Raw genomic sequence first — 11266 nt, forward strand, 5'->3', positions numbered from 1 at the left:
ATTATGTGTAATTTCATCGAACTCATGTTGAGAGTTTATCGAACTCATGATCCTTGGCAAAAATGACCCAATAACACCATTTGCCAAAATATTTAACAACATATCACTGTTTGCAAAATATTTAGCAATGTACCACTTTTTTAAAACTCGAATATTTAAAACTCAAATTTTGCATAATCGAGTTTCAAAACAATGGTACATTATTAATTATTTTGCAAACAGTTACCTTCTTCAGTCAAAAAAAATTATTTTGCAAACAGTGGTATACTGTTAAATATTTTGTCAAATGGTGCTATTGAGCTATTTTCGCCCATCATCCTCTCATGAATCCAATCCCAGCCGTCCAACTAGATTCTTCGTTTGAAAGATTCTATATAAATGCGAATCTTTTGGCAGTTATGAAAAACGCTGCTTTAATAATTATACTTTAATGTATTTTCTTCAATTTATAATGACTGTATGTAAACCAAGTTAATTAATAAAAATACTGCTATAATTACTACCTAATTTACTTTGATGTATAAGTACGACTATCTAGACCAAGTTAATTACTACAAAGACTATGCTAATTTTTTCCTTTTTCTTTTTTGAGAAAGAGACTATGCTAATTAATAAAAGTAATGCTATAAATTACCGGGCTTGAATGATTTTTATTTTTATTTTTTTTAATAACAATACAGACAAATAGCTCATATCAGAATATCAGTCTTTAACCCACTTCTTTTCCGCCAATCGTTAGAGAAACTCTCGGATCATTCAAGTCACCTTAAATTTTTTTTTTTTTTTTTCTATTTCTTCTTTTCACATTTCTTGAATCTTTGACTTTTCAAGTTTCATTTTAACAAATCTCGTAACCATATATGAGTGTACTTATTTAAAGTAACATTTCTTGAAAAATAATTGTTCCTAAGAATTAGCATTTAATTCAAGCCAATTGATTTCCTTGATGTGAATGCACGAACATAATTACTCTTTGTTTTCTTTTTAAGAATTATTATTTGACAAAATTTTTGGGAAAACAAATTTTAAGTTATTATTTAGTAAGTTGAAGAAATCTTCCTTCAAATTTCCTTTAAAAATTTTATCAAAAAAAAAACTTTAAAAAAACTATGTCATTTTTAAAGTAGCTTTCAAAGATAGATTTTAAAGGAAAAAGGTTTTTTTTTTCTAAAATGGGTTTAAAAATTTTTCTCCAACTCATTACATGTGATGATTCATAAAATCAACACATTACTCATTAATAGGCCAACTAAATATACATGTAGTGACATAGGTGCTTTATTAAGTGACACATTTTAATTTTTCCAATAGTAGGAATGTCCATATTCAAATTGCATCTTTCCGTTGTAATTATGAGTTGGATAAAACTTAAATACAATATCTTAGATGGAAGTACATTAAGATTCACAATTAAATTTCAACACTTGGCTGCATCGATAAAAAAAGAAGAATAATGATATCTATTTTAAAGAAAATTAAATATTTGAATTCCATTAAATAACCTAATTATATAATCAAATTATAATAATAGTAATAAAAAAGAATACAGCTAGATAAATGTATTTATAATTGTGGCCAGAAATGCCGTTTAGAGCTGATATATATATATATATATATATATACACAATATTTATTAATTCCCTACCTGTGTCCTTCAAAAATAGATTCATTATACTCCTTTCATCTCTCTCTTTCTTTCTCTATATTCTTGGGAAACAAACAGAGAGAGAGAGAGAGAGAGAGAGTTTGAATCAAGATGGGAGAATACAGAGGAGACGAAAGTGTTCGGAGAAGAGGGTGCTCATGCGCAAAAGACGATTTTCTCCCCGATGAATCGTTTCGGAGCTGGGGAAATTATGTGAGGGCGTTGAAGGACACACCACATAGGCTGAAAGATCGAGTGCTGACTCGGTCGTCGGACGAGACGGAGCTAGTGGACGTGAAGGCACAGAGCCAGCACGAGATGAAGAAGTCGCTGACGTGGTGGGACCTAATGTGGTTCGGTATAGGAGCTGTGATTGGAGCTGGTATCTTCGTCCTCACAGGGCTTGAGGCTCGAGAACATGCAGGACCTGCGGTTGTATTGTCCTACGTCATTTCGGGTATCTCTGCATTGCTCTCTGTTTTTTGCTACACAGAATTCGGCGTTGAGATCCCAAGTGCAGGTATGTACCATCCTTATTTTCTAGCTTTTTTTTTTCTTTTTTCTTTTGTCTTTTTGTGAATTTTTAATTTTTGTAGTAATCTATCCATCAAGTTTTAATGGTCATTTAATTATAAAGTTTTAATGGTGATGTCAATTAGATGTTATTTACCATTCGATTTATAAGTTCATTTTTTATGCATTATTTTAAATTACAAAAACTTGAATTTAAATAACTGATTGATAACATAATTATTAATCTTTAATCACTTTAAAATTTTGCAAACATAGAGATTATATATAAATAATATAATATAATAGTAGATTTGTCAAAATTCATTTTCATTTAAAAAATATTGAGTAGTGTAATATTATTTAAAATTACACTAGGTATAACTTAAACCCACCTGACATAGGACCTTGATTTCAATTGTTGGCCTTGAAGAAATGGTTTTTTAAGTTAAGGATTAAGGAGAGAGTAATTATTTTGATATGTTTAGGCTTTGATAGAGCTTTATTTATTTGTTTATTTTAAGGGGTGTCAATTGTTAAGTATTGGGAAATGCATTATTTACCAATTTTTTTTAACTTAATTGGATTGGAGGAAAATTCTTCCAACTTATGTGTGGCAATTGATAAAACTATTTAGGTGTACTTTTAATTATATGACTTATTTAATAACTCACGTGGCTTATTTAAATAATACAAATGGATGATTCTATAAATTACCATTAGATAAGATTCATTCTAATCACTTTGAAGGAAAACTTTATGCACATTTCCATTAAGTCATCTCTTGAATCCCATTTTTAATTATGTGTCTGGTTGTCAAGGGTTTGGGAGCTGAATTGGGACCTCCCTATACACAAACTACTTGGGGATGTAAAAGTTTAAAGGTTCAAGCTACGGGTTAACAACATGTTGTAATAATCTCTCAAAAAAAAATTATGTGTCTTATTAATTTGCCCCTTAGGGCATTTGTTAATAAACTATTTTAGAAAAAAATTTATACTACTTTTATGGAGAGTATAAAAAATTGTAAAATATATATATAGATACTTTTTTCTCTTTTTAAAAAACTTTCATAAAAAGTTTCTAAAAATAATTCATAAACTAATGCTTTTAAAACATCCATTAATTTTTTTCCTTTAATTATTATCATTATTATTATTGAAACCACTTTTTATAAAAGAACCAATTTGAAAATATTGAAAAGTACTAATAATTGAGTGTTCAAACTAACTTTTTAGACTTAATTTTGGATATTGTTGTTTTTCGGGTTTTCTGCCCGATGAAAGTAAACTTAACTTTGAGTTTTTACAACTTTTGTTTTCTTTTTTCCTTTTTCCTAATGGTTATTAAATATAAGAGTGTCCTTTTTATATTGATAAGTTAGAATTTTCTGGTGACTTTTTAGAGCATTCACATAAATTTGTGCAAAAATCATTATCTATATTAGAATAAGAACTTACTTTTTTCTATTTTTTATACTCACTTTTCAAAACACCCCACAACAAAAATCATCTATTTTACATTATATTTCATTAAAATATAAATTTTCTTGATTTTTTTAATTATTTATATTTCTTCACACATAATAACCACCATCAACTCTTTTCCTTCATCCTCGGGTACTTAATTAAAGAAGAAATAAAAAAATTTATAAAAAAAATCAATATTTTTAGCGTAAATTTACACAATTATATAATGACTAATGTGGTAAATTTTACACATTTTTCTGTTATACGCCCTCTAATTTGTATAATTTATAAAATATTAGTTTAAGTTGTTTCTTTCTCAACGTGAGAACTAGCTCTAGAAACTGGTGGCTGTTTTTATAATATAACATGGAGTTATGGACCGTATATTTTTTAATTCGGTCACCACTCAATATATCATATTTAATCGCGTATTATTGTGAATATGGTTTGGACAAAAGGTCCAAAAGCTGATTTTGAAATCCTAGTTCGTCTTCATGAAATTGACGTAATTTGTGAAGTCCACACACAATTGGTGTTTTCAATAGAACAAGAAGAAATTCATGCACTTGCTCTATACAACGGTACCTTATTCTTTATTTTTAGAGAAATGATAGTTCTACAAAAAGTTTTACAATTTTCGTCACAACGCATTATGTGGTAAGTTATGAGTAGTGGAGATGTGGACTCTCTTAAACTCACTAATTTTCAGGCACCACAAAAATACAAAACAAAAAAAAAAAAAAACCCACAAAACCTCAAGTACCGTGAACCCACTCCAAAATCAACCCAACCACAAAATTCATTCCAAAATCCATTCCACCATGACTTCAACCACCGTGAAGCACCGAGAACCACATACGGTTGAAACACCGAGACCCACAACCACAACTTGAACCACCATAACCCAAAACATAACCGAGAGAGTAATAGAAGAGAGAAAATCTGAGAGTGAGAGAAGAGAAAAAATATAAGAGAGAAAATCTGTGAGTGAGGAGAGATTAAAGAGAGAGTCGTTGGGCAGAGGAGAAGGAAATATTTTATAACTAAAGGCATAGTGATAGGTGAATAAAAAATTGAATTTTATTTTTAACTTGATGCTATAGTGAGCTGCTAGATAACAGCTTACTATAACCGAAAGCTAAAATTTTAAAAAAATAATTTTTTATCCACTTTAACATCTTTGCTGTGAATGCTATTACAACTTGATATTGATATAATAATTTACGTAAAGAAGGATGTGTTTTAAGAATAAAGCTGGCTTTTAGGTAAATAATTCATGTAAAGAGGGTTGTTGTGATGAGTACCAAAACAAAATTTAGATTTATTAATAGCAAAGCGGTGTGAATTGTGAAATACTTGTATATGAAATTAGCCATGTAAAACCAAAACAAAAGAAGTAAAGAAAGAAAAAGCTTTCAACCTTTTGGTTGAAAAAATCTTATAATTGATTTAGTAATTAGAACGAGAAAGTTCAGCAGGGATACACAAAGCTATCTGTGGACTAATAATATGTTTGACTTTTTTTTTCTCCCCTTTTCTATGAAAGTTTGGCACCTCAGACAATTAACATGTAACGTTTTTTATTAATTGAAAAAAAAAATTTACATATATTTATATAACATGTATACGTGTATATAAAGAGAGAATAGAGAAATTCCTATACAAATACATAATTCACATGAATAAGTTCCATTCAAGATAATAACCTTGTCCATTGCACATTCCTATTGCACAAAATATAGTATGTATTTTTTTTTAAAAATTATGTTATGTCATTCATTTTAATAATTCCATAGTTATAATAATGGGAAAATGGAGATTTGAATGTGTTATAAATATCAAGAGGTGTTAGTTGGTGGTTTCCAATTAGCTCAATTGGTAAAGTTTCTAATAATTGAATAAGAAATCTGGAATTCAAACCCACCTACACCAAAAATTGAGTGGTATCTTTATTTGATGATAAAGAGTTATTATCAGAAGTAGACGTCATAAGTTGAAACTCTCAACCAAAAAAAAAAAAAAAGGTGCTAGTTGATCTTTACATATCTTGTGTTACTTGAAGGTTAAAAAAAAGGATGATGAATACAAATAGTTTTGATCTAATACTTTCTTGATCCTCAAGATGTTGTCAATTTATTTGTTAATTGCTTGTTAATGAGAATTCGTGACAACATCCTTTACCTTGACTGGCACGGTTGAACAAAAATTGTTACTGGCCCTTCAATAATCTGAACAAATTAACGGCTAAATAATATGGCAAAGCTAACAAGTTGCTTTCCTTTCAGGTGGATCATTTGCCTATTTAAGAGTAGAGCTGGGTGATTTTATGGCCTTCATTGCTGCCGGAAACATCCTACTCGAGTACGTGATTGGTGGAGCAGCCGTTGCCCGTTCTTGGACATCCTACTTTGCCACACTATTGAACCACCATCCAAATGATTTCCGCATTGTAGCCCATGGTTTATCACCAGACTATAGATACCTCGACCCCATTGCCATTGTTGTCTTGGCTATCATTTGTCTTATGGCTGTTATGAGCACAAAGGGCTCCTCAATTTTCAATTACATTGCTTCCATCATCCATGTTGCTGTCATTATCTTCATCATCATTGCAGGCCTTATAAAAGCTGACACCAAAAATTACAGCGATTTTGCACCATTTGGCGTCCGTGGCATCTTTCAAGCATCAGCAGTGCTTTTCTTTGCCTATATTGGATTTGATGCTGTCTCAACCATGGCTGAGGAAACAAAGAATCCCGGTCGGGACATTCCTATTGGTCTTGTTGCCTCAATGGTGATTGTTACATTGGCATATTGTTTACTAGCCATGACACTATGCCTAATCCAACCATACAAAGATATTGATGTAGATGCACCATTTTCTGTGGCATTTGAAGCCGCAGGTTGGGGATGGGCTAAGTACATAGTTGCTGCTGGTGCATTGAAGGGAATGACAACTGTTTTGCTTGTATCAGCAGTGGGTCAAGCTCGATATCTCACACATATTGCACGTACACACATGATGCCCCCATGGCTCGCCATTGTGAATGAGAAAACCGGGACTCCTCTCAATGCCACAGTGGTCATGCTTGCAGCCACTGCAGTAATTGCCTTCTTCACATCGCTTGGGATTCTCTCAAACTTGCTCTCAATCTCCACATTGTTTATCTTCATGCTTGTGGCTATTGGCCTTCTTGTGCGTCGATACTATGTTAGTGGGGTTACAACAATAGCAAACCGTATCAAGTTCATTGTGTTTCTTGCCCTTATTCTTGGATCTTCAATTGGCACTGCTATTTATTGGGCCTCATCTACTGATGGTTGGATTGGGTATACAATAACTCTACCAATTTGGCTCTTGTCAACTTTCGGGCTTTGGCTTTTTGTTCCACAGGCTAGGGAACCAAAAGTTTGGGGTGTACCTTTGGTACCTTGGCTGCCATCATTATCAATTGCCGTCAACATTTTCCTTCTTGGTTCTATAGATAAAGCATCGTTCGAAAGGTTCGGGATATGGACTCTAGTAATGATTGTTTACTATTTCCTTTTTGGATTACATGCATCCTATGACACAGCCAAGGAAGCTAGCAGTGCCAAAGCATTAATTAAAAATGTTGAAGAGGGGGGGGGGCGTGAATTAGAGAAGTTAATAAGAAATATGTGATGTATGTTTATGTTCATATTATGAAGGGGATGATGCATGTGTTCATGAAAGAGAACAGAAATTCTCTTTCCAGGCTTTTGTTACGTTTTTCAATTTCTACCTGTTCCGTTGCAATGTAATTCTCTTACTAGAAAAAAATTTCCACCTTTATTTGTAGATTACATTCACATATGAAAGTACTAAGCGAAAATTAAATTGCCCTTGTATGAGTGTATCAAAACTTACTTGGAATGTAATCAAAAGCCCAGCTAGTTTCTCTTGTTGGAGAAATTAAATCGCCTTGATCTTTAAGACCAACTTTTGGAGAAATTATCGTGTGTTGGGTATAGTAAGGATGGCCAAATCTATTAGGTAATGGGTACCTGATCCTATCCTTCTCGAAAGTTTCAGGTTTTACCCGGTTTTTTATGGGTAAAGGATATTTTTCCTTTGTTAGTAATTAATAAGAAAACTTTCCTTACAGCAATTAGGTGATTGCTATCATTACTTATTTATTTGAGTCCACCGTTATCATTACTTATTTATTGACCGTTAACAATTTGTCATTAAAAAATTTGTTGTGAAGTTGTTAAAATATGAGTCTCTATCATTATTATACCATGAAATTTACTGACACATAAGCATCTATATAGTTATGGAGATTGGTGTTTGACAGGTGGGGTCTCATGAAGCCATAACCTTTCACAAGACAAAGGCAAATTAGGTTTAGTTACTTTAGTATAGAAATATTAGAGCATTTGCATCAGTTTATGTAAAATTTTCTTTCTATTTTAGCATAAGAACATATTTTTTCTATTTTACATACTCACTTTTCAAAACACCCCACATTAGATTATCTATTCTACTTTCTATTTTACTTAAAATAATAATTTTTCATTCATTTTATTATCTATACATATATATAAAACCGAAACTTTTGAAACTCCCACAATTTTCCACGTCAGCACAATATTTAAATTAAATTAAATTTTCCACCTCATCACTGTTTTCATTTTCCAATGCAAATTAGACTTCTAACCAAATAAGGACACTCTCCCACCGCCTCTACTCTCTCCTATTTAAGAATTGCTTGCGTAGAAAACCTAAGCCCCCAAAACTTATTTTTGCCGCAACACAATTTTCTCCTTAAAACTTATTTTTCTTCAAGATTTTTTTTGAGGGCGGCTCATGCTTCACAATTCACATATTCCACTTATGTATTGGACTCCTCTCCTTCTTCGGCCAATGCATCAAGGTTAGAGTTATTTGATTTGTTCAATAAAAATTATAGATTTGTTGCTTTTTCTTATAAGTTTGTGAATTGTTGTTTTGTTTATTTAATTGCTGGGCCTGAATCTTTTAATTAATTTTCAAATTTTTATTGAACAAATCAAATAACCCTAACCTTGATGTATTGACCGAAAAAGGAGAGGAGTCCAATACATAAGTGGAAAAGCTATAATCATGGATTCCCTTTTTTCTATTGTATTTCTCTATTGCATAATTTTATATATATATAAATATATATATATATAAATATATATATATATATATAAATATATATATATATATATATTGTTTTATTTCAATACTTTTGAAGCTTTGAATCTTCTGATTTTTTTTTTTTTTAAAAAATTTTGGCATTTTGGAAGTTTTAACATCATAACTTTTGGGTTTTATTTTTTCTATTATCAAAAATTATCTAGAAGATTTCAATGAATATCCATGGATTATTCTTTTTGAGGGTAACCCATCTTTATCTTATATTTCTATTCCTAACTTTTTTTTTTCCTATATTTTTTCTTTAATTGTCCGTGTTTACATCTCTTTTGTTTTTCTTATTTTTTCTTTAATTGTCCGTGTTTATGTCGCTTTTTGTGTGAGTATGTGTCATCGTATTTGGGTACTTAGGCAAAATCTATAAAGACTAAAGATGCTTTCTTTTTTTTTTTGATAATGAATCCTGTGTTTTTCATGACTTTAGTGAGTCATATTCTTAATGATCGAAATGGTTTTGTTTGACGTGGATTTTGTTCAAATTGGTTTCAAAGTTTATTTTTTGGCTTATATCATAGATTGTAATATATTTATTCATCAAACTGTTTAGTTGAGTTTGTTTTCGAAATTGTTTTCAGTATTGGACATTTTCTTGAAGCATGTTGGTATCATATATTAAAATACTGTTAAGTTGATAATAATAATAATAATAATATAGTTTAATAAATGTCTAAAACGTATAGCTGTTAACAAATGTTTTAGCTATATGATTTTATTTTACAAATTCAATTTTGGTGTTGTAGTAAAATAAACAAATATTAAATTATATATTGTACTCAATACATTTCCCGTGCATCGCTCGGGTTAGCGACTAGTTATTATTATTATTATTATTTTGTCTCTCTATTTTTTTTCATGGTCTTTCCTTTGTTTTCTAAGTAAACAAACACCTAAATCTTTGTCTTTTTCATTTTTCCCACCATAGAACCCAATCCCCTCTCTTCTTCAACCTAATTCCCACTATTCAACACCTGTACTTATTCAAGAATCCACTACCATATGCCTCCAATGTAGTAATCTCAGTAACCACCTCCACCACCATAACAAAATTATCACCCAGCAGCTTAACTTCCTCCAATCTCCAATCATCACGATATCTACAACATATCAAGAACAATGGGCATCACCCCTTGATTTGCAGAGCAAGGTCCAATCTGGAACCAAGGGGAGCTGATATATATGAGTTTGATGAATTTTGGATCTGGGTTTAGGATATGAGCTTTTGCCGATTATTGGATCTCAAATGGCAAAAGATTAATATGGCAGTGTTGCTAGGATGAGAGAGAGAGAGAGAGAGAGAGAGAGATGAAGTTAAAATGATACACACAGATACAGTAATTGTGTAAATACACACAGTTACTATAGCTAACTTGTGTATTTGCACATCTATACACTACCTAATGTTTGTCACATCTATACACTACCTAATGTTTGTCATGTTTAAGCTAGATTGTGTAAATTTTAAACAGCTATACACTACCTGATGTGAATCCATCATGAATGTAAGAGAAGTGAGTACCATGACATTGTGCTCGAAGGGCACCTAATAATTGCTCATCTTCTAAGAAAGTGAAAAATATTACAAAATAAGTCCAAAAAAAATTTTGATGCCTACACCCTAGAAATTTGGAAGTCCTCTTATGATAATAGTCTATCAAACCAATAGTCACTCATACTGCATGGCTCAATAGTCTATTCAAATTTCATTTGTAAGGTAGCAAAGTCCATGAACATCCAACCCATTACCCCTTTAAGGGCATCACCATTTCTTTTTGCAAAAATTATTTTCATCTAATTTTGCTAGTCGCAATCACATGCAACAAAGCCTAATTGGCACAGAATGAACACTAGCCTTTCTATTTTTATTGGAAAAACTGAAAATAAAACTTAAAATAAGGCATAATAACCTAACACTTTGTTTAGAAGTTCATAAAGGAATGGAATGAGTAAATCATAAAGGAATAAAAAAGAATTGAATGTATCTATGTTTAGTTGGGAGGATGGAAAAGTGGGGAGGATAGAAAAAATTTCAATGGGCCAAGTGAAAAGTCCTCTACCTCACCATTTTCTTTCCTCTCTCTTTTCAGCCCATCCAAACGCAAGTAATGGAAAGGAAATGAAAGAAAAAAAAATAGATAGAAATGAAAGAAATTAATAGAAAGATATTAAGTAATCTTATTTTGATGTTCTAAAATAAAAGAATGGAAATGAATAAAATATAAGTAATCTTATTCGGAAATAATATTAGAAGAAATGGAATAAAATCATTAATGTCAACATTACTGTTATATTAGGGCATCATATGGGTATAAATTAAAACATATCTAGCACATGACAAATTAGGCATCTACTTTAATAGTGACTTTATAGATTCCTAAACTAACCAGAAATATCTCCAACACATATGTGAAACCCATAGATCTACAGGCAGGGGCGGAGGGA

At 31.2% G+C, this 11266-nt stretch overlaps 1 protein-coding gene across 1 annotated transcript; it reads left to right on the forward strand.

Moving 5' to 3' along the window:
* The first annotated feature begins 1747 nt into the window (after window positions 1-1747).
* On the forward strand, window positions 1748-10308 carry LOC126728531 (cationic amino acid transporter 1-like). The gene is made up of 4 exons (XM_050434338.1): window positions 1748-2165; window positions 5910-7228; window positions 8494-8514; window positions 10294-10308. The coding sequence occupies exons 1-4, from the start codon at window positions 1757-1759 to the stop codon at window positions 10306-10308; spliced, it is 1764 nt and encodes a 587-aa protein (XP_050290295.1). The 5' UTR covers window positions 1748-1756.
* The last annotated feature ends 958 nt before the right edge of the window (window positions 10309-11266 follow it).

The sequence above is a fragment of the Quercus robur genome, chromosome 5, assembly GCF_932294415.1.
Source record: "Quercus robur chromosome 5, dhQueRobu3.1, whole genome shotgun sequence".
Lineage (NCBI taxonomy): Eukaryota > Viridiplantae > Streptophyta > Magnoliopsida > Fagales > Fagaceae > Quercus > Quercus robur.

Coding starts and splice junctions, on each gene's coding strand:
- LOC126728531 (XM_050434338.1), top strand. CDS start 1,757: ATGGGAGAATACAGAGGAGACGAAAGTGTTCGGAGAAGAGGGTGCTCA. Junction 2,166..5,909: donor CGTTGAGATCCCAAGTGCAG/GTATGTACCATC, acceptor CTTTCCTTTCAG/GTGGATCATTTGCCTATTTA. Junction 7,229..8,493: donor CTAGCAGTGCCAAAGCATTA/ATTAAAAATGTT, acceptor TATGTATTGGAC/TCCTCTCCTTCTTCGGCCAA.